Genomic DNA, 24075 nt, shown 5'->3' on the forward strand with positions numbered 1-24075 from the left:
CTCCTGCTGGTCCGGCTGTCTGTAGAGCAATACAAGTTCTTTAACATGGATGCTTGGTACTGCCTTTATGTTGATGTTACCAGTCCTGGTGGTCAACGCTTCCAGTTTCCTTTCTATAAGTGGCTATCTAGTCCAATGACTGTGGAGATTCCAGAAGGGAAGGGTGAGATCTCGCTCATGATTATCTATATGATAGCCCATAAAGCAGTAGCCAAAGCATCGTATGTATGTTCCTGGGATATGGTTATTGGGTTGGCAGGGGTAAGCTTGACAGTCTAAAGGTCAACGTGGGTGTTTTTTTTGAGCTGACATGTGCCGACAGATGGAATTTCATGCCCTACAATATACTAGAGCGTGGTTGGAAAATAAAATAGTGTGCTGAGCGTGGGGAGGCACTGTACCCAAAGCATAGCAGGTGCAGCAGTGCTACGTTATGGTGTCCATGTCAACATCTAGTTCTATTTACACTAGAGAAGAGACGTTTAAGGGGGGACATGCTCAATATGTATAAATACATTAGGGGCCAATATAAGGAACTGTCAAGCACCCTTTTTTTCTGCTAGACTGGAACCTAGGACGAGAGGGCACAAGTTTAGATTAGAAGAAAAAAGATTGTTCATCTAGAAGAGAATTTCTTAGTCAGAACAGTTAAACTTTGGAACTCTCTTCCTGAAGAAGTGGTGTCGGCAGACACTATATATATATGTTTAAAATAAGGTTGGAAAACATTTATTGGTTAAAAATATATCCACGGGTACGAATAAGTAACATAATCGGTCTTTAAAATATCAGAGCCTACTATACAACAAGGGATTAACTATATAAACATAGGTTGAACTAGATGGATGCATGTCTTTATTCAGCCTCACCTAATATGTAACTATGAAAAACCCCATGTTTACCTTTTGGACTGTCGACCTAATGCTTGTCTATCCTATGATCCATACCCAGATTTCCATAGATGGATCTTCTCCTTGAGTTACATGGCTTAGCTCTGTGCCAGATTAATAACCAAGCTTAATTAGTGCTCTTGCGTTTTGGTATATTTCAGGCATCCTATTATCTGGGAGTACTTCCCCTATTCTCCAGCAACAACGACAAAAGGAACTGGAGATGGAGCGAGAAACCCACAAGTGAGTGGGGTACTTATGTAATATCTGGGCTCCCGTTTTTCTTATGAGACAATGTCTGCTCGCCACGCTTCGGGCACGGTGGCTCGCTGCGCTCGCCACACTATATAAAATCAACTCCATGCGTAGTTGGATGGTAGGGGTATGAAAAAATTGGGTGCATTTAACATGGGAGCCCAGATAATACATTAAGAACCGTGAGTGGCCAATATACATGTAGTATTTTATACTTATCTGTACTTATTGCGATTATGTCTCTTTTGCTGAAATGTCATTTTGGCCAGAGGAGTGGCAAGTTCTTCACCTAGGATAATCCCATTTGTCTCCTACTGTGAAGTTTCTTTCTAGTAACTAGGACAAGCTGACGTTGGTTCCTGTGTATAACTGAAGATAAGAAAAGATAAGAATTTATTGTCATTGCAACACAATAAAAAAATTGTAAAACAACGAAATTATAATCTTGGTCACAGAACAGGAAACAAGTACAAATTAACAATTTTGGTTAGTCGGTAACGGCAGCTGGGAAAAAGCTATTTTTCAAACGTGATGTTCTGAATATGCTATGGCAGAGGTTCCCAAACTGTGTGCCGTGGCTCCCTGGGGTGCCTCGGGACACATGCAGGGGTGCCCTGGGTTGGTGGACCAGGACTAGCTCAAATTATTAATGGTTAGTTATTTATGAGCAAAACCAGTGCTGGTGGCTGCCAATCATAAAATGTGTACAAACAGAAGCAAATCCTACCATTTACCACATAACTCACCCTAAGAATCGCATATAAACCCAATCTAATTAATTTATTTTTGGCCTAGGGGTGCCGTGAAAAAAATCTGAAACTCTAGGGTGCCGTGATTTAAAAAAGTTTGGGAACCCCTGTGCTATGGTAATGTGTAGTTCTATTTGCTGGTTATGAAACAAGTTTACTTGCCTATAAACTACCAACTAAATTAAAACTGCTATGCACGTAGAATGTGTATAGTGTTTGAGGGACTTAAACCTCTGCGGAAGGGTAGCCATACCTTCCTTTAGGGTCGTTCTATACCAAACCATCTCAAGAAATTTAAAAAGAGCTTCCTTGCACTCAAATACTGCGGAGGCCCATGATGACACCTGTGTGTAATGATCTGGCACTATTTCAGCCAGATAACTCGGCTGGTTATGCAGACCTTGTAAAAGTCTGCCCTGAAGGTGCATGGAGAGGTGTGTGGAGTTAGCTGCAGCTAGTGTAGGATGCTCATGGTTCAGCAGACTCTAGTTCTTGCCAATTCCAGTACTGTGCATCACCATCTTGCATAGAATGGCTAGAAGCAATGTTCCCTCTGATTTTACGAAGGCTGTGTGCGGCAAAAGATTTTGCCTGTGCAACTTTGGAAGGAAATTTAAAATTTTGTGAGTCACTTATATATAACTGGAAAATGACGTTCAGTATTTGCGTTAACTTTACTTCAAAATGATATTAAACATGTAAACATTCAAAACACAGCACACAATGTAGTTAATGGGTGAAACACACATTAATTGAGTCCACAACTGCAAAAAGGGTCCACTGCTGCTTTGTGCGCTCTGTCATGTCTGTGCGCACGCTCGTTGTTGTGTGCGCGCGCACAGCTTAGAGGGAACACTGGTTAGAAGTAGTCATCCGTTAAATCCAGAGCCTCAGTCACCAAAGCAACATCGCACTCAGCCTGTGCTACTGGAATCTGACTTTGGAGGAAACCTAGTGGTCCAGTTCTCTTGCCATTCCAGTGGATAAGTTCCATTTTCAGTCCAGCCAGTCCGGCTTAGTTATCAGCAATTTTAATTTTGGGGGTTTCATGGAGAATACCACTAGCATTTTTGAGCCTGTGCCTCTGTTCTGGGTCAACTACCTGGTGTAGACAGTAATACTCCAACCTGAAGGTCTTAAAATAAGTCTCATTCGTACAGCAGTTCCAGCTAAAACCTATGACATGGCCCTAGCCTTGTGACACTATGCTTATGTTTAGCAGCACTTGTCTTGTTGCCTGACTCTACTTAATATACTGACCAGGGTATATAAAATGTAACTGTAAATTGGGCAATAAGAACCCTTATTGAAGGCGAAATTGAAATCTCGCTGTTTCTATAATCAAAAGTTCTAGGAATGGAGAAGTGTGGTCCATGTAGGAATAGCATAATTGATCACTTTGTATAACATTAAGCTTTGTTTCCTGCAGGTGGAAATCTTATGCAGAAGGTGTCCCTCACTGCATTGCTGTGGACAAGGTTGCACAACTACCGACTAATGACCGGTATTCCTTCCTAAAACTGAGCAGCTTTGGCTATGCCCTGTTATCCACGTAAGTATCTAGTCAGAGTAGATGAGGACCAGGCATGTAACAAACTGCATTTGGGATCATTCAATAAAAAGAACTAGTCTATATTTCTATTTGGAGCTCTCCAGGATATGAAATCCATTTCTGTTGGTTATTTGAAACCTTTATCACTTTCTTCCACAGGGTATTGGATATGAAGATGAATGGCTTCTTACAATGTACAGAATCATGGACCAATATCGAAGATATCAAACTGCTCTTCTACCTAAGGAGGTCTGAAAATGCAGGTATGTTTAGTCTCTGGCCACATACTCTCCTTTACAGGAACTACTTAATAAGGGAGTGACTGAAGAAAGTTCACCTCTTGCTCATGTAAGGCAGGGGTGGCCAAACCTGTCCTCAAGATCTATCAACTGAATGTTTTCCAGGCAACCTGTGGATATATAGTAGGAATGAATGCAGCATGTTTGAAAATATAACAGTTAGTAATGACTACAGATGTGCACCAGCTAGGTAACCTGGAAAACGTGGACCGTTGGTAGAACTCGAGGACCGTTTGGCCACCCTTGATGTAAGATGTAACGGACTATAAAGTGCTTTTGTGTACAGTGCAAGACTACCTACTGTATCTCCTAGTCCCTCAACTTGCAATGAATGACCATATGAAACATTCTTGCTGAATTTTATCCCTAGATAAGGTAGCTGAGATCTGGAAGGAGGATCACTTCTTTGGAAGTCAATATCTTAATGGAATTAACCCTATGCTAATCAGGAAATGCTCCACTATTCCTGAGAACTTCCCAGTTAGTGATCACATGGTGGCTGCATCTCTGGGGACCTCCACCAGTCTTAAGAAAGAACTAGAGGTGGGTTGTGGCCATAAGGCCTGTTTTATTTTTTTATTTTTTTTGGCTTGGGTTTTTATTTTATTTTTGTGGGGGGCATGTACAGTATATCCCAAAACAGCCCTCCTGATGACATACATACCATGCAGTAAACTGGTGCTTTGTCTTGTAGAATGGCAACATCTTCCTGATAGATTACAAGCTGCTACATGGGGTTCCTGCCAATAAATCCATAAATGGAAAGCAACAATATATCGCTGCCCCAATGTGTCTACTGTGGAAAACTCCCAAAGATCAACTTGTCCCAATAGCCATCCAGGCAAGTCTGTCTTCTAATGTCTATTGAATATGATTTCCTGTCTGTAAGATCATGATTTAAATCTGGACAATGACCCCTCAACTTGTTGTAGAAAAACCACCATTCAGGTCCTATAGGTCAGTGGTTGATCTCCACATCAACCATCACTAAAGGCCCATACACACTGGGCAACTTTGAGCTGAAAGTCGCTCAAAACACCCAGTTTGAGCGGCTTTCAGCTCAAAGCCACCCAGTGTGTATGCCCCGGCGATGAGCGCTGCTGCGTGCTCCCGGCATCCGGCATCATCGCCGGGAAAGCTGCTCATCTGCTGGTTATAGCAGATGAGCGGCTTTCAGGAAAGGCTTTGCATAGCTCTGCACTATGCAAAGCCGCCCCCTTCTTCTCATCGGCGCTGGGCAGGGGGAAAGCCGCTCAGTGTGTATGGACCTTAACATGTTAATCACCTATTCATGGAATTTGAGAACTGGAGGTCACTACGTGTGTGTGTGTCTGTGTGTGTATAGCAATATGCGTAATGTTGCAACAAACTTTGTACTGCAAGGCTCTAAACATGGGGAGTTAGTATGTGGATTGCACATATTTCCGACTATCAATCTTGGCACCTGCATTCGGTCCTCTTAATATTAACATGATTGCAAAAGGCTATAATCTGGCCTCAAACATTGTAGTATGCTCTCCCCTGAGAGGATACTGACCCATCTAAGGTGACAAATGCCTTCTTTAAAAATATTTGTAAGGATCAGACCTATTCTGCAATAGAACAATAGACAGAGTGCTTGTTTAATGTGGTTCGGTCTACCAGTAGTCAAGCTCAATAGCCTTTTAACAAAGGGTCCTGCGTATTTTACACCTAACCCTGAATATCTGGATGCGGACTGGATCTTCTTTATTCAAAAGGTAATAATCACATGTGAACTGTCTAAACATGAGATGATGCACAGGTACATGGCCTATTGCTGGGTTGGGATCATTTGGTCTACAGCATTATGGTAGACAGTAATTAGGTCGACATGGTTGTAGGTCATTAGGTCGACATGGGGTTTCTCACTTTTTTTTTATTTATTTTTTCTGAATGTCAACAGTCGACATGGACACCGTTTAAAGTGTACTGCATTGCTCACTATGCTTCGGGCACGGTGCCTTGCTACGCTTGGCACACTATCTTATTCTCCCACCACGCCCTAGTGGATGGTAGGGCATGAAATACCGCCTGTCGGCACATATTGGCTAAAAAAAAATGATAAACTCCATGTCGAACTAATGTCCTTTTCCCTGTCGACTTAATGGTGTCTACATAATGCTGTAGACCAAATGACAGCATTCCCTATTGCACATGTCTTCAACCTGTGGCCCTCCAGATGTTGTGGAACTAAATTTCCCAGCATGCCCTGACAGTTTTGGCATGCTCTTATAGGGAAAAAATGTGGCAATGCATGTTGGAACATGTAGTTTCACAACATTTGGAGGGCCATAGGTTGAAGACCCATGCCCTATTGCTTTCCTGTTCCAGCTGCCCATCTAATTTGTCAGGGTATACTAATTGGTGTTTCGCAGCAATTTGTGACAATTCAACTGCAGAATTCTAGAGTAAGGCAGTGGCGTCACTAGGGTTGGTGTCACCCGGTGTAGGAACTCATGGTGTCACCCCTCTCCCCCCCCCCCCCCCCCCCCCCCCCCGCCCCGGCAACTTTGTGGAAGACGGAGAGTGGAAGCTTGTGCGCGCCGGAGGCGCGCAGAAAAATTGTGGGTGTGGCCTATCAGAAGGGGGCGTGGTCTGTACCATGAATGTATTGTGTACCTGCAGATTGCACATTTTAGGGAACTATACCCATTACACATGACCTAATGCCAATTACACATAATGCCGCACACGTGATGTCAGTTACACATTACGCCCCACACCGCAATGCTAATTACATGATACACCGCACTCTGTGATGCAAATTACACATCATGCCACACACCTTGATACCCATTACACCCCAAACTGTGATGGCAATTACCCAATGCTCCATACACCGTAATGCCCATGACGCCCCATACAATAATGCCCATTACACTGCACAATGTGATGTCCATTAAACATATGCCCCCACAGTGCCAGATACACATATGCCCCCACAGTGCCAGATACACATATGCCCCCACAGTGCCAGATACACATATGCCCCCACAGTGCCAGATACATATATGCCCCCGCAGTGCCAGAGACACATATGCCCTCGCAGTGCCAGATACACATATGCCCCCGCAGTGCCAGATACACATATGCCCCCGCAGTGCCAGATACACATATGCCCCCACAGTGCCAGATACATATATGCCCCCGCAGTGCCAGAGACACATAAGCCCCCACAGTGCCAGATACACATATGCCCCCGCAGTGCCAGAGACACATAAGCCCCCACAGTGCCAGATTTTCCCCCACAGTGCCAAATACACATATGCCCCCACAGTTCCAGATATGCCCCCACAGTGCCAGAAACACATATGCCCCACAGTGCCACACATGCCCACACAGAACCAGATATGCCCCCAGTACCAGATATGCACACACAGTGCAATACATATGCCCCCCAGTGCCAGCCATATGCCCCCCAGTGCCACACATGCCCCACAGTGCCACACATGCCCCACAGTGCCAGGTATGCCCCCCACAGTGCCAGGTATGCCACCCACAGTGCCAGCGGCAGCACTGCGCAACTCACCGTGCAGTGCTGGCTGGCTGGCCTGCTCAAGTTGTCTCTGACTCGAGTCCTGTAGTCTCTCCCCCTCCAGCCGCTGCTGCCTCCCACCGCGCGCTGCTGCTGCCGCCTCCCACGGCGCACCGCTGCTGCTGAGGGAGGGGAGGGAGAGGAAGGAGAGACACGGCGATGCGCTCCCCGCCCCTCCCCTCCATAGGGAATCTGCTGCGGCTGGGGGCGGCGGACCTGTACAGGGCACGCCCCCCGCCGCTTTGATTCGGGGAACTTTGATATGGCGGTACGGGGTATCGGCACACCCCGTACCGCCTAACCTGCAGCACTGGGTGTCACCCCACTAACTGGTGACACCCGGTGCGGACCGCACCCCCCGCACCTGCCTAGTGACGCCACTGGAGTAAGGCATTGTATACCTTATTGACCCAACAGGGGGTAGATTCATTTTAAACTGTGTCCCAACCAAGGTAAAGCAAGTCTTGGGTAAATGTATAAATACATAAGTGTTTTATAGCTAAATGGTTAACATTTTATCTTAATCGGCACACGTTCTTTCAAATGCAAAGATTAATTGCGAACTAGGCTTTTGTGATTACATAATGCTAAGTGTAAACACTATGGTAGAGGAAGAGTACCTGGTGCTGTAGTGACAGTTCTGTTTCTACTACAGTTGGCTCAGACCCCAGGAGAGAACGCACCAATCTTCCTGCCCAGTGACTCAGAATCTGACTGGTTACTGGCCAAGATCTGGGTGCGTAACTCTGAATTCCAGGTGCATCAAGGGGACACTCACCTTCTCCGCACTCATCTATTTGCTGAGGTCTTCAACATTGCAACCACCAGACAACTTCCAATGAGCCACCCAGTGTACAAGGTGAGATCTGGTTTTAAACCCTGTCTTGGAGTGACTCGCATAGCAGGGGCTCTGGAGATGGGCTGAGAAGGTCACTTTAATATGGAGCATTGAAGTGGAATGTTCTGCATGTAAATTTTAATTTTGTGGCTATAATTAGAATGTAAAAATTGGGCTTTTATTTCTGCACAATTATCCTATTTGATACAATAACAATAACCTCTATGGGGGAATAAGTGTTTTGTGTGCCGGCTGCACCCAACAGAGCAATTGAACTGTTGACTCTTTTGGGCATGCACAGCTACCAGAATGTTGGCGTTACTGTTAATGTTTCCTTTTGAAGGGATGGTAACCAGTGTAAACTGTACTTCCTGTATATAAATTCTAATTTACTCCAAAAGGTCTAGTTCAGATGGTATTATAATGCCAATATTTTTCTAATTTTACAGCTAATTATTCCACATCTCCGCTATACACTTGAAATCAACGTCCTTGCCAGGTCAGAACTTATAGGTCCAGGGGGTGTCTTTGATCAGGTGAGATCCTTTAAACAACCATTGCAGAAAATTCTGCCAGCTCGCATGGTTTGATTGTTTAGGGTGTGACTTGTGGAGGGAAGTACAAAAGACAAAGAATGTGCAATTATTTGCGCTGATGCCCGGAAGCAGCCAGCACTAGTAGAGAAAAGTTCACCAACTTTTCAGAAATATGGAATACAAAGGTAAAGTTACTAGTACCTAAGGTGCTTTCCAGGATTTAACTTACACTATTTATTGTGCAAGTGTCCATAGAAGTTTGTAGTGTGAATTATTTCAAAGATTCAGCCGGTCCTACAGGTGTTTCATATAGGTAACCAAAATCTCCACAGACTGTGAAATATGCTCTAAAATGGAAATAGAAGAATAGTGCAACACCTTTTTTCAAAAAGGGGGGGGGGGGACGACGACAATTTATTATGCACTCACAATTTCCAAGATAAAAAACAGCATATAATCACCAGCCGGTGATAACAAGTGGGAGGTTACACCCAGGGATCACTCCACCAAAGTAGCCAGGCTCCGGACACCTTTTCTCTTGGGGTAGAAGCTCCAGGGGTTGTCCCGTCCCAATAGACACAGTAGATAAGCAGTAGAATCTTCCAGCCACGGGAACACCTGCTTAATGCATTTCGGACCATTGGGGTCCTTCAGAAGCATGATGTTTCCCGTGGCTGGTAGGGATATAAATAGTAAAAAAAGGTGCCAAAACAGCAATTACGCTGCTCTGACGCTATACAGGAAGCAGAAGTGATCAGTGCCGCGACCGGAAGCGGAACGCCGTTATTTGCGTTCCACCTGGCGCTCCCCATGCATTCCATAGTAGCGGAACGTCACTTCCGGTACGGAAGGCTCCGTATTGCACACTGCCCATTTAATGGAGCGCATCTCAATTGCATATGCGTTCCAGACGGACGGAACATAACTTCCGGGATTAGAAGGATCACCTATTGCACATTTGCCCATAATAATAGTAATACAATCTGTAAACGCAATTTGATATAATCTTCTCCAGAGTTTTTCTTTAGTCCATATTTCCATACAAAAAAACCTCCTCCTTTCAGATTCAGTATTAGTCCTTGTTTTGCTTAGTCCATATATAGAGAAGACAAAAAAAGGGGAGGGGGAGAAAATAGAGGGCAGTCAAGCAAATTTTACAGAATCCATCCATTATTATATAAAAAATACTGTGCATCATATGTTAAAAAATAATAAATATATAAAAACCTGGGGGGGCGTGGCCTGGCCGGGGAAGAGGAAAGCTGCATCCTCACAAAGCTCTTGACCCATAGCCCTTAAAACCAGCGATAAATACCCCCTGCTGAACACCCCTACTCCATCCGAACTCACAATATTATATACACAGCAGGGGGATCAGACTGGGAACGGCCGCAGAGTCGGGAGACCCGTTTTACGGGTCTCTGCGGATTGCGGCCTAGTCCCCCTTCAAGCCGGGACCTCGATTAGGCAGCCCACCCGCCGCCGGAGCTCCGCAGTGCGGATCGCGGGAAGAAGGCCCCAGGGACGGAGCCCGGACATTGCCTGGACTCCCAGGGGACCGCTGGTGCTGCCAGACCCCTTCCCGACCCCCTGGACCACTCACCCGGACGGTAGGCAGAGCCTGGGTCCCAAACAGTGTTGGAGGCGGCCATCTTGGATCGCGGGGACGCCGGCAGAAGCGCTTCCCAGCTACCCTCCAGTCCCACCTCTGCAGCCCAGAAATCGGGTGCTCCCCTTGGGCTCCACAGGGCCCTCTGGTGTAGCCCACCACCAACAGACAGGGCGCCCATCGCTGCAAGAGGCAGCAAGCGGCGGCCATATTGGTTGGGGCAGACACAGCATAAAGCACTGACATCTAAGTGCGGCGGCCATATTGGTAGGGCAGAGGTAAGATATACCTGCCCTGTGCAGCAGCTAGCAGCCCCAGCCCACTGTACTCTACAGCTCCCCCCTCTGCTGCAGACACACCTGGGCACTTTCACACTCCACAGCCCAGAAGGTGATGTCTCTGTAAAGACCTCAGAGGAAGAAGAGAAGCGATACACCATATACTTGGGGATCACCCCCCCCCCCCCCCAACTGACTCCAAATCCCTCTGAGGGGTACAGACTCTAGTTACCTACACCTGCAGAGAGCGGGAGCCTATGTAAGCATCCCTAATACCCCTCCACTGTAAGCGTGTCACTGTGCTTTTCCCCCCTATTGGCGGATCAGAGCCCATACAGCAGAGAAGTGAGGCTGGTTGCTGAGGTCACTTGTTGTAGCAGGCTCAGTCGGAGGAAATAAGAAGTGTTTTATAATTGGGAATACGGTACGTCCCTCCCATGTACTGAATTTCCCAACCATGCTACTAGAACAGGTCACTTAATATGCCATCCAAACGCAGCAAGACCCCAAAACCAAATCCACAAATTGCCTTCTTCAAACCTCCCTCCCAACACTCACGACCTAAAGACGTGGCCCTTCCTTCTACTCCCACAACTTCTCAATACACGTCCCCCGTGGCAGCCCCCGTGGCTTCGCCTGTAGCACGCCCCGATGGGGATTCCATGGGTGATGGGGACGCCTTAACTGTAGGCACAATGAAGCTGCTTCTGTCCCAATTTAAAGATGATGTTACTGCCGAGTTCCATGCAAGCCTACCAGCACTCGATCGACAACCTGGGTGGTCGCACTAACCATTTGGAAACCAAGATGGAGGAAGTCGTGGGGTCACATAATTGCTTGTTGGACTCTCATGGTGAACTTGAGGCGGAGGTACGATCATTACGGGACAAGGTAACAGACCTAGAAGACAGATCGCGACGTAACAACCTAAAGCTGCGTGGCATCCCTGAAACCGTGTCGAATAGTAGCTTGCATGACTATGCTTTGAGCATCTTCAAGGAGCTCCTACCAAACGCCTCCACCTCAACTCTGCTTATCGATCGGATCCACCGATTGCCTAAGGCCAGGTCGGCTCCGGATAATGCGCCTCGTGATGTCCTGCTGCGGATGCATTCCTTCCACACAAAGGAATCCTTGCTCAAAGCTGCGAGACCATCATCTGATACCGCCACAGCCCTCGGAGAAATTCAACTCTTTGGTGACCTGTCTGCAGCGACGCTCTTGAAACACAGATCACTTAAACCCATCACAGTGGCCCTCCAGAAAGCAAATATCCCTTACCGATGGGGATTCCCCACTAAACTGTTAGTGTTCCACGAAGGCTCCAATGTCCCCATAAGCAATGTTGAAGAAGGTCTGAGGACACTCCAGTCATGGAACATTACTGACCCCAGCTCTACTGGCTCCCCCAACCACAGACTTCAGCAGGACTGGTCTGCGGTGGGGTAGGGGGTAAGCCATGCACATTTTCTCATTCTAACTGTTGTAGTTTTGCATTATATTGTCTCAAAATCTGAGTTTACCCATACGTGAAATAGAGTGCCTTGTCAAATGTTGAGACATTTATGTATGCATTTTTGTTAAAAGTTAGAAGTTGGGACATTACCTATACATTCAGTCTTGACCTACAATTGATGACTGCTCTTGTCCTCATAGTTATAATATTTACAAGCCTATGGTTTCATTTCCCGTTAGTGTTACGTTTGTTATACTTTAGAAGGTGGGAGGTCAGCCGCTACCCCCTCACTCAATGTACACAGCCGCCTTGTTATGGCGACTGGTAAGGATCTCAAGTGAGATCGATTTTAGTTCTGTATTCACTTTTTATTTTTCTTCCCTCATGTCTTCCCAATTTTTCTCTGTGTCAGTTTTCTATTATAACATCAGGTATAGTTATTTGTACACCAGAACCCCTCAGCAAGGTGAAAGCCATCTTCATCCTAAAAAATGGTTAACGTAGTATCCATAAATGCAAAGGGCTTGAACTCCCCCCATAAAAGGAAAGTGGCCCTGAACTATTTTCATAAGCTTAAAGCGCAGGTAGTGGCGGTCCAAGAGACACACTTCCAAAAGCACAATCCCCCCCTCTTCACCAACTCCAGATATCCCCATTGTTATATGGCTAACGGCCCCACGAAAAAGGCTGGAGTAGCTATACTTATTGCCCAGAACTGTGCGTTTCAGCTCTCTTCTCGATATGAGGACCCTGAAGGGAGGTACTTGATACTTGTTGGTCTCCTGGATAATGTTGAGACCACCTTGGTCTCGTGTTATGCACCTAATGCTAAACAAATTGCATTCTGCAGAAATTTCTGTAGAACCCTCCAACAGCATATCAGAGGGGCCCTGATGATACTCGGAGATTTTAACATGGTTCTTGACCCCACTGTTGACCGCTCACACCCCACACGCTCCCTTCATCAGTCTTTACCCCAAGACTCTTCCTCTAAGTTCCGCCGAATATGTACTGTTTGATGCATGGCGATCCAAGCATCCATCACTAAGAGATTACACCTTTTTATTCTCATGTACACCGGTCTTATTCCAGAATAGATATGGCATTAGTAGATAGAGTGACGCTTGCATCCATCAGCAAGATTCATATTTTGCCAATATCCTGGTCAGATCACTCCCCGCTTATGATAGTCTGGGAAGTTAGTAAACGAACGATTGCCCCGGGCTCCTGGAGGTTAGGTACCCATCTTCTCACTAGACCCGACACTCGCCAGGCCATATCAGATTCACTAGATCTTTATATTGACACCAACTCCCCCTCAGATACATCTATTTTCACACATTGGTGCTCCCTGAAGGCGGTGATCAGAGGCTCTGCAATTCAAGTAGCTGCTAGACTGAAGCGTCAATATAAACAACGCCTAGACTCGGCTGAAAGAAAGGCTGCCACGTTAGAAAAAGCCCACAAGGCAGATCCCCATAATAAATCCCTGTTTAGACGACTTCTAGATGCACGAGATGCGGTCAATGAAGTTCACCGTAACATTCAAAGGCTCAATCAGAGATACTATACCCTTGGAAACAGGGCAAGCCGCCTATTAGCCCGCAAATTAAGGGGGCGTAGAGCCAAGGAACGCATACATGCGATCTACACCTCCAAGGGAGTTAAAAGTTGGTGATCCCGTCACCATAGCCGATACTTTTGCGGAATATTATTCACAATTGTACAACTTGAAGGATGACCCCAACACGCCTCAACCAACTTTAACCAACATAAACAAGTTTCTAGATAAACTAGATCTCCCCTCTATTGACCCGGAGACCTGTAATGCACTTAGTTCTCCTTGGACACTAGGTGAAGTTGAAGCCGCAATAGAGTCTCTCCCCTTAGATAAAGCCCCAGGCCCAGACGGCTACCCCTCTAATTTCTTCAAAATGTTTAAACCCACCATTGCACCAGCTCTCTTATCAGTATTTAATGAAGCCTCTCACTCCTCCTCTTTCCCAAGGGAGATGCTGGAGGCTCGAATTGTCACCATACTGAAACCAGGCAAACCGCCTACAGCGGTGCAAAATTATCGCCCCATAGCACTGTTGAACACGGATATTAAAATATTCGCTAAGATGATAGCCAACAGACTATCACCATTATTACCCAACCTAATCAACCAGGACCAAGTAGGCTTTGTGCTAGGAAGACAAGCGTCTGACAATACCCGTAGGGTTATCAATGTAATGGAACACTGTCAATCGCAAGGCTTACCATTGCTAATCCTCTCCCTAGACGCAGAAAAAGCCTTTGACAGGCTTAATTGGGGATACAGTATATGAAGGCCACCCTACGACGGTTTGGGTTTGCGGATAAAATATTACAATCCATCTTAGCATTATACTCCTCACCATCGGCCTCAGTGTTCACCAATGGCTGCTCCTCCTCTGCATTTAATATTACAAATGGAACACGCCAGGGCTGCCCCTTATCACCCCTGATGTTTGCATTGGCCATCGAGCCCCTGGTGGAGTGCATTAGATCCACGCGATCTATAGTGGGGCCCGAGATAGGCACAATCTCCCACAAGATCAGCCTCTTTGCTGATGACATCTTACTATGCATACTAGAGCCCGAAACTTCCCTTACACATGTACACCATATTCTAGACTCGTACACAGATATCTCTTATTACAAGCTAAACGCGACAAAAACCGAGGCCCTTCCAATTAATGTCTCGGGGGATGCCCTTAGACGCCTGAAAGAAAAATACAAATATTCTTGGCAATCGAAATCAATTAAATACCTGGGGGTGAATCTTTCTAGAGAAAGTGACTTGATGAGCTGCAACTATGACCCATTATTTGGTGCATTCGAAAAGATTATCAAAGATTGGATGATGCAAGAGATCTCCTGGGTTGGCCGGGTGGCGGCGGCGAAAATGGTTTTACTTCCCAAACTAATGTACTTATTTCGTACCATCCCCAGACCTTTCCCTAAAACCCTGTGTAACAAATTCAACCGCCTAATATCTAAGTATATCTGGGGTGGGGCTAGACCGAGATTAGCTAGGTCAACCCTGACTGCAGCCAAAAATTTGGGGGGAGTAGCATACCCGGACCTGGAGAAATACCACTCGGCTTGTATGCTTAGCCAAGTCAGGGACTGGTTTTCCCAGGATGCTCTCAAACCGTGGGTATCCATAGAGCGAAATGCTGCATCTCCCTTCTCCCTATCAGACCTACCCTGGTTGCCCAATACTCTGGCTATCGGGGGAGTAAAGATATGTAGGGCAATCCAAACGACCTTGTCGGCCTGGCACAGCCTGATTTCCTGTACTAAGGATACGATATTGCCTGCTCCTCAGCTGTCCCTCCACGCAATAGCCCTCACAATTCAGGATCTACAGTTCAATACATGGCAGGATTTGGGCCTTCAGACCATACAGGATGTCCTCTTAGATGGGGGTGTGGCCCCCTTCTCCTACCTCCAATCTAAACACCAAATCCCGCGACAGGACTTTTTTAAGTACCTTCAGCTACGGAATTGGTTACAGAAGTACATGCCAAAAACTGCAGCACAGATTGGTCTCCCTAAAATATTAACTTTTCTCCTCACGTCCCAATCTACAAAAGGGAACATCTCTAGGTGGTACCAGCATCTACTCAGCGTAGTGCAGAAAGCGAAGTTTCCCGCACAGGTTAAATGGGAAAAAGACCTCCCCAATACTTTCAATGAGGGGATTTGGGAAGCCATCTTCCAGACATGTTTTAAGCTCTCCAGATGTATAAATCACTCAGAAATGTATTATAAATTAATACACAGATTATACTATACCCCAGAGCATTTACATAAAATATGGCCTGATGTTTCATCTGGATGCTGGAGGAACTGTGGAATGGTAGGAGATATCTTACATGTTTTTTGGCTCTGCCCAGCAATTCAACCGCTATGGAGCGAGGTATTCTCACTCATCTCAAAGGTATTGGGAGTAGAGTTTCCAATGGACCCCCTTCTGGCTCTATTTCATTACCTCCCCAACGAAATGGCCGGAGGAGACAAATACCTCCTGGGCCATATCCTGATAGCCACAAAGGCCTCCATAGCCCAGCTGTGGAAATCGGCAGAAATCCCCAATATATTAGCGATTGAAAATAAAGTACATAAACACTTTGTCTTTGAAACATCTGATTGCAAGGGTTCTCCCCTGACCTCTTCTATGCACACAAGGTGGCTTAAGTGGACCATATATAGGGAAAACTCAGGCCGCCCCAGTACACGATATAGTCCAGTCAATCTATCTTCCCTTAGATCTCCTAGCGCGAGCTCAAGTACCTCTGCCAGGTAATTGATCTTCCTACTGCTATGTAGTGCATTATTAAATTGATGATGTTGCATTGTATACCTGATGTATTCCCTTCCCCAAACCCTCCCCACCCAGTCTTTCTTCTTTTTGTACCCCCCCCCCCCCTCTCTAACAGCTTCCATACGTGGTTAATATTATCAAGTGTTACCTTATTAAAAAAATTCTCAATAAAAATTTAATGTGGAAAAAAAAATATATAAAAACCTGTAATAAAACAGATACTTAAAAAAACAGCTAAAAGGCAATATTTATAAAAAACATTTAATTTCAAGATCACTGTTAAGACCATTTGGCACCGAGTATTGAGCTTAAAAATCCACCTCATTTCACATTGGGCTAGGCGGGTTTCTATATTTTTATTACACCATGTGGGTGTAATTATTTCGAGACCACCAAATGATTTAATACAACATTCTTTGGAGTTGTGTACCTTTTTTTAAAATGAGCAGGAACTGTGTGGGTTTCTAAACCCTTTCTTATATTGTACACATGCTTCGCTAGACGTGTTCTTAGGTTCCTGGTGGTTTTGCCCACATAAAATAAGCCACAATCACATTGTAAAAAATATATGACATTCTTAGAATTACATGTGATAAAATCATTAACTTTAAAACTGGTGTCATTAAAAGTGTATTCTTTGGTTTTACTTATGCCTTTAGCTGTTCTACACATCAAGCACATTCCACAACGGTAGAACCCCTTTGTGCGGTCACTTGTTCGGGGCATTACATCAAGACAACTTTTAACAAGCTTGTCCTTTAGTGATGGTGCTTTTCTGTAAATAAAGCCTGGATTGCATGGTAAAGATGCACCTATTACTGGATCACTTTTTAGTAAATGCCAGTTCTTTTTGAATACAGCCTCAACTTTTTTGTGCTCAGGGTTATAGTCTGAGATGAAAGACCATTCTGTATTCTTTTTAGGTTTCTTTACTTTTTCTCCAAGGAGATCTTTTCTATTAATTGTATCTGCTTTCTCTTTTGCAACCATTAATTCTTTTTGATCGTATCCTTTTGCACGGAAACGATTCGCCATTTCAGACACCTGGTTCTCATATACATCATTTTCTGTGCTGTTACGTTTGACCCTCAGAAATTGGCCATAAGGGATACCCTCAAGCCAATTTCTGTGGTGCTGGCTATTTCTCTCTATGTAACTGTTAGAGTCGGTAGCCTTAATATGATTTGATGTGCAAATAGCATTATCCTTAATATAAATATTCAGGTCTAAAAATACAATTTTTTTCCATGCTCCAGACAAACGTTAAATTTAGATTAAAATCATTTTGATTAAGACTGTTAAAAAAGGTTAAAAGGGTTGTCTCATCCCCTTCCATACCATAAAAACATCATCTATGTAACGTTGCCAGGAGACCAGACTTGCCCCCAGCTCTGGGCCTGACCAGATGAAAAGCTCCTCCCAGTACGCCATATATAAATTGGCGTAGCTGGGGGCAACCATTGCAGTTCCAACCATCTGCAGGTAAAAATTTCCATTAAAATAGAAGAAATTATTTTCTAAAATAAAGGTTATACTCTCCAAGATAAAAGTTTTTAATTTTTCTGACATTGATGTTTTGTCAAGAAAAAACTTTACAGCTATTCTTCCTTTTGTGGGATCAATTATGGTGTACAATGTGGACACATCACCACTTACAAGGAAGAAACCAGGTCCCCAATTTATCCTCTCAATTTTTTGTAACACATCTTTTGTATCTTTGAGGTACGCCTTAGTTTCTTTAACTAACGGTTGGAGGTAATAGTCCACTAAGGCTGATAAATTTGAGCTTAAGCTGTTTGTACCCGAAACAATTGGCCTGCCAGGTGGACTGGTTAGGCTCTTGTGTACCTTCGGTAGCACATACATTGTGGGTACCGAGGGTTCCTTGATTGCAACAAAATCATATTCAGGTTTTGTTATTGTTTTCTCCTGACAAAACATCAATGTCAGAAAAATTAAAAACTTTTATCTTGGAGAGTATAACCTTTATTTTAGAAAATAATTTCTTCTATTTTAATGGAAATTTTTACCTGCAGATGGTTGGAACTGCAATGGGGACCAGATTTGCCCCCAGCTACGCCAATTTATATATGGCGTACTGGGAGGAGCTTGTCATCTGGTCGGGCCCGGAGCTGGGGGCAAGTCTGGTCTCCTGGCAACGTTACATAGATGTTTTTATGGTATGGAAGGGGGATGAGACAACCCTTTTAACCTTTTTTAACAGTCTTAATCAAAATGATTTTAATCTAAATTTAACTTTTGTCTGGAGCATGGAAAAAATTGTATTTTTAGACCTGAATATTTATATTAAGGATAATGCTATTTGCACATCAAATCATATTAAGGCTACCGACTCTAACAGTTACATAGAGAGAAATAGCCAGCACCACAGAAATTGGCTTGAGGGTATCCCTTATGGCCAATTTCTGAGGGTCAAACGTAACTGCACAGAAAATGAAGTATATGAGAACCAGGTGTCTGAAATGGCGAATCGTTTCCGTGCAAAAGGATACGATCAAAAAGAATTAATGGTTGCAAAAGAGAAAGCAGATACAATTAATAGAAAAGATCTCCTTGGAGAAAAAGTAAAGAAACCTAAAAAGAATACAGAATGGTCTTTCATCTCAGACTATAACCCTGAGCACAAAAAAGTTGAGGCTGTATTCAAAAAGAACTGGCATTTACTAAAAAGTGATCCAGTAATAGGTGCATCTTTACCATGCAATCCAGGCTTTATTTACAGAAAAGCACCATCACTAAAGGACAAGCTTGTTAAAAGTTGTCTTGATGTAATGCCCCGAACAAGTGACCGCACAAAGGGGTTCCACCATTGTGAATGTGCTTGATGTGTAGAACAGCTAAAGGCATAAGTAAAACCAAAGAATACACTTTTAATGACACCAGTTTTAAAGTTAATGATTTTATCACATGTAATTCTAAGAATGTCATATATTTTTTACAATGTGATTGTGGCTTATTTTATGTGGGCAAAAACACGTCTAGCGGAGCATGTGTACAATATAAGCAAGGGTTTAGAAACCCACACAGTTCCTGCTCATTTTAAAAAGGTACACAACTCCAAAGAATGTTGTATTAAATCATTTGGTGGTCTCGAAATAATTACACCCACATGGCGTAATAAAAATATAGAAACCCGCCTAGCCCAATGTGAAATGAGGTGGATTTTTAAGCTCAATACTCTGGTGCCAAATGGTCTTAACAGTGATCTTGAAATTAAATGTTTTTTATAAATATTGCCTTTTAGCTGTTTTTTAAGTATCTGTTTTATTACATGTTTTTATATATTTATTTTTTAACATATGATGCACAGTATTTTTTATATAATAATGGATGGATTCTGTAAAATTTGCTTGACTGCCCTCTATTTTCTCCCCCTCCCCTTTTTTTGTCTTCTCTATATATGGACTAAGTAAAACAAGGACAAATACTGAATCTGAAAGGAGGAGGTTTTTTTTGTATGGAAATATGGACTAAAGAAAAACTCTGGAGAAGATTATATCAAATTGTGTTTACAGATTGTATTATTATTATGGGCAAATGTGCAATATGTGATCCTTCAAATCCCGGAAGTCATGTTCCGTCCGTCTGGAACGCATATGCAATTGAGATGCGCTCCATTGAATGGGCAGTGTGCAATACGGAGCCTTCCGTACCGGAAGTGACGTTCCGCTACTATGGAACGCATGGGGAGCGCCAGGTGGAATGCAAATAACGGCGTTCCGCTTCCGGTCGCGGCACTGATCACTTCCGCTTCCTGTATAGCGTCAGAGCAGCGTAATTGCTGTTTTGGCACCTTTTTCACTATTTATATCCCTACCAGCCACGGGAAACATCATGCTTCTGAAGAAGGACCCCAATGGTCTGAAATGCATTAAGCAGGTGTTCCCGTGGCTGGAAGATTCTACTGCTTATCTACTGTGTCTATTGGGACGGGACAACCCCTGGAGCTTCTACCCCAAGAGAAAAGGTGTCCGGAGCCTGGCTACTTTGGTGGAGTGATCCCTGGGTGTAACCTCCCACTTGTTATCACCGGCTGGTGATTATATGCTGTTTTTTTATCTTGGAAATTGTGAGTGCATAATAAATTGTTCCCCCCCCTTTTTTGAAAAAAGGTGTTGCACTATTCTTCTATTTCCATTTTAGAGCATATTTCACAGTCTGTGGAGATTTTGGTTACCTATATGAAACACCTGTAGGACCGGCTGAACCTTTGTAAGAATTCATACTACAAACTTCTATGGACACTTGAACAATAAATAGTGTAAGTTAAATCCTGGAAAGCGCCTTATGTACTAGTAACTTCACCTTTGTGGAGGGAAGTACTGGGGTTGTCTGATGCACCGAAAGAGGTCATGGTCCAACGATGGATGGCTGAGCAAGCATCTATAGGTTCAGCTGCTCAGCCAACTTCTGCCTATATAAAAGAAACAAAAAGATAGAAACAGCGCTTGTTCAAAATAGTTATAACAATTTAATGTACATAATTCATAAATATAAAAAGATATACTCATTAAAAAAGACAAAACAAAAATTAATAAAATTAACACATATAATAAACTTCAGACAGTAATAAGCCGGTTTAGTAAGCATAAAAGCTGATGGTATCTCTTTAAATGGCCATGATGGTTGTTAGCTTGCATGCAATTAGTTTTAAGCAATAGCTTACTGGGTTAGTATGTTAGCTGGGTTATTCCAAGCATTTCAGTCCAACCTATGTGCACAAGGTTTTTATACTTAAGTGTTCTGCCTATATAAGGTTGGCAGCCCAATAGTGCTTGGCTAGCCCCGGTCTCTGACAGGGGTGATCCCGACGAAGGAGTCTCAACTGCCGGTGCTCTGACGGGGGCAAGCACAATGAAGCCCCTTGCTGACTCGGTGGCTTGCTTTGCTCACCACAGGTTCTGTTCTCAATCTATGGGGTCGTGGACCCCCACACAGGAGAATAGCCCCTGTGAGTCAGGATTCCTCCTATCATGTAGTCCTACAGAACATCACTCTGCCTGGATGGCCAAACCATCGCCCCTTCTAGATCTGGATTTTCATATAACTTTGACTGAATAATTTATTGTAATATAGGCAAACTGAATCATTGCTGTTTTCAATTATTTTTATTTTTTTTATCCAGGCTAATGTAACCGGAGGTGGGGGGCTTCCAATACTACTGAAAAAAGCAATGGATAAGGTCACTTACAGCAGCCTCTGTCTCCCTGATGACATCCAGGCAAGAGGATTGGAGGCCATTCCCAATTACCTGTATAGGGATGATGGGATGAAGATCTGGTTGGCTGTGGAGAGGTACAGTAGTTCTGGTCATATTATAAATATGCTGTAGTACAGTATATAGAAAACCTTGATGTTTCTTGCATACCTGATAAAGGAAATGTGACCTTCAATTCATTGCACCTCCATCACTTCTGTACATCATCCATACTTGATTCACTGATTGTACCTCCTTGCTTTATCTTCAGCTTTGTATCCAAAATTGTTAATTACTACTATGAGAGTGATGTGGTTGTCAGTACAGACCCTGAACTTCAGGCCTGGGTGGCCGAGATATTCAAAGAAGGCTTCCTGGAGTACAAATCTACAGGTAAGGAACATATACATTTTTTGCTTTGACTTCATATTACAAAATATCATGGGGTCATAATGAGCCAAACGGATCTTTTCAATGTTGATTTGCATGGTAGGATCAAAAGGTCATATACCACAATAGACGGCAAGTCCCATTTTACATCAGAAATAATCCATCAACACCTAGCCATTTTAATTCATTGGTTTTAAATTCATGTTTAGCGTCTGCTAATTAAGCATAACCTATATCTAAACCAGCTAAAAAGTATACAATTCATACACTAGAATTCAATTATCTTAACCTTGTATGGTGTTCGATATAGGGTGCTTGATATGATGTAAATAAGGGTGTAGTACAATCCATGTGTGGGATCTGTCTAGTTGACTCATTAACTATTCCCGTTTGAAAGGAATGCCCTCCTCCTTGGAGACCAAGGCCTCGCTAATCAAGTACCTGACCATGGTGATCTTCACTTGTTCTGCTCAGCATGCAGCTGTCAACAGTGGTCAGGTGGGTAATGGATCATCACACGTTACAATATGCTGTTCTTAATATCCTGTGTGATGTGATTCATACACTTTTTTTTTTTCTCTTGAGTTGAAGACTACTGAATAGTCTGAGCTTGGTTTGCAATATATTAACATGTGTAAATTTTTGTAAAAAAATTCTGGGGGTAAAATGTCCCTTTGGTTTACATTGCAGTTTGACTTCTATGCCTGGATGCCCAATGGTCCTTCATCAATTAAAACTCCTCCTCCCACAGTGAAAGGAGTAACCACACCCCAGACTATTCTGGATGCATTGCCTGAAGTAAATACTACCACTATTAGCATGTCCACTGAGTGGGTGCTTAGTAGCGAGCCAAGGGACCGGGTGAGTTCTTGGGACAGTTCATGTAATGCATTAAGATCTAGTACTTTTCGGTTTCTCATTGTTATATTTAACAAATGTAAAGACTGCTACAGAATCCCACCATATATGCATGTGCATATCACTCTGATATGGTGGTGAATAGACTTTATGTAATCCAAATGTGTTTAGGATTTCCCTTAACCAGACTTCCCATTCCCCACTAGAGACGTCTGGGCGAGTACCCTGATGTGCGCTTTACAGAGGAGGTTCCACAGACCTTCATAAAGAAATTCCAGGAGAAGCTGGTTGAGATCTCAAAATCCATTAAAGAGCGGAACAGCAGCATGGATTTGCCATATCCGTATTTGGATCCAAGTGTAATTGAGAACAGTGTCTGTGTATAATATGAATAGTGGCATTGGCTCTATGGACTACAGCAGTGACCCCTTTGTTGGGCAGTTGGAGGCAATGCCATCTCCAAAAGGCATCAGATTGTGAATGTATGCTCTGAAACATACATACAGTAAGTAAAATCTTGAACACCAGGATTTTTCTGTGAGCCGCAACTTAAACACCTGAATTGGGGCCTGTGCATGAACCTGCTGCTAGTTTACCTGTCCTGACTTGCACTGTCCATTTTTGTTAAACATTGTACTATAAATGTAGTGTTTTCAAGCTCCTTGTCAGAACAGATGTGATACAATTAAATATTTTAGTGCATGTTTGTGTGGAAATTCTTTCCTGCCCCCCTATCTCTGCTGGGGATTGTCTTTATATTAAACTGAGCCCACTAATTTTATATTGGAGTTTATCTTGAGGATCATTTCAGCATACCTCCCCACCTTTGATCTCTTCTGAACCTGATGGCCCAAAAGGGTAAAGCCACAGGTGGGTTTGGCATTATCTAGAGGGTGTAGCCTAGATGCACAACTCTTCTTGGGCAGGTCGCCTGTACTCCTGCATGCATTAGTGTACAATATCAGATGGCTTGAGAAAGTGCTGGGCATTCCTTGGCTTTGACTGAGGTGTATAAATGGATATAGGGTACTACTGGACAGTCTCTGGGGCTATTAATCAGCCCTGGCATAACTAACCTGCAGATGTAAACTAAACCATGGGTATTACTGGTCCTATTGCTATGTGGCTGCGTACTGTATAATCAAATATAGGCTCCCCAAGAGATACAAAGGTTTCTACTGGGCCCCCCAAAAATACAAAATTGGAAGTCTGTAGCATGTAATGGTGGTCACAGGCC

General features: G+C 43.8%; 2 protein-coding genes across 2 annotated transcripts in view; both read left to right on the forward strand.

The window, feature by feature from the left end:
- LOC146058048 (polyunsaturated fatty acid lipoxygenase ALOX15B-like) lies at nucleotides 1-23540 on the forward strand. The gene is made up of 13 exons (XM_083170011.1): nucleotides 1-163; nucleotides 1052-1133; nucleotides 3324-3446; nucleotides 3606-3709; nucleotides 4116-4288; nucleotides 4440-4586; nucleotides 7957-8160; nucleotides 8589-8675; nucleotides 21519-21688; nucleotides 21862-21983; nucleotides 22378-22478; nucleotides 22671-22841; nucleotides 23045-23540. The coding sequence occupies exons 1-13, from the start codon at nucleotides 46-48 to the stop codon at nucleotides 23222-23224; spliced, it is 1782 nt and encodes a 593-aa protein (XP_083026137.1). The 5' UTR covers nucleotides 1-45; the 3' UTR covers nucleotides 23225-23540.
- The window catches only part of LOC146058049 (polyunsaturated fatty acid lipoxygenase ALOX15B-like), a 154071-nt gene that overhangs the window by 2696 nt on the left and 127300 nt on the right, over nucleotides 1-24075 (forward strand). The gene's annotated exons all lie outside the window — the stretch shown is intronic.

This window comes from Crinia signifera, chromosome 2 (assembly GCF_055691185.1).
Source record: "Crinia signifera chromosome 2, ASM5569118v1, whole genome shotgun sequence".
In the NCBI taxonomy this organism is placed as follows: Eukaryota; Metazoa; Chordata; class Amphibia; order Anura; family Myobatrachidae; genus Crinia; species Crinia signifera.

Excerpts from the sequence above, each read along its gene's own strand:
- LOC146058048 (XM_083170011.1), top strand. The coding sequence starts at position 46 with ATGGATGCTTGGTACTGCCTTTATGTTGATGTTACCAGTCCTGGTGGT. Across the intron at positions 3,710-4,115 it reads AAGGAGGTCTGAAAATGCAG|ATAAGGTAGCTGAGATCTGG; the intron begins GTATGTTTAGTC and ends TTTTATCCCTAG. Across the intron at positions 21,984-22,377 it reads CCTGGAGTACAAATCTACAG|GAATGCCCTCCTCCTTGGAG; the intron begins GTAAGGAACATA and ends CCCGTTTGAAAG.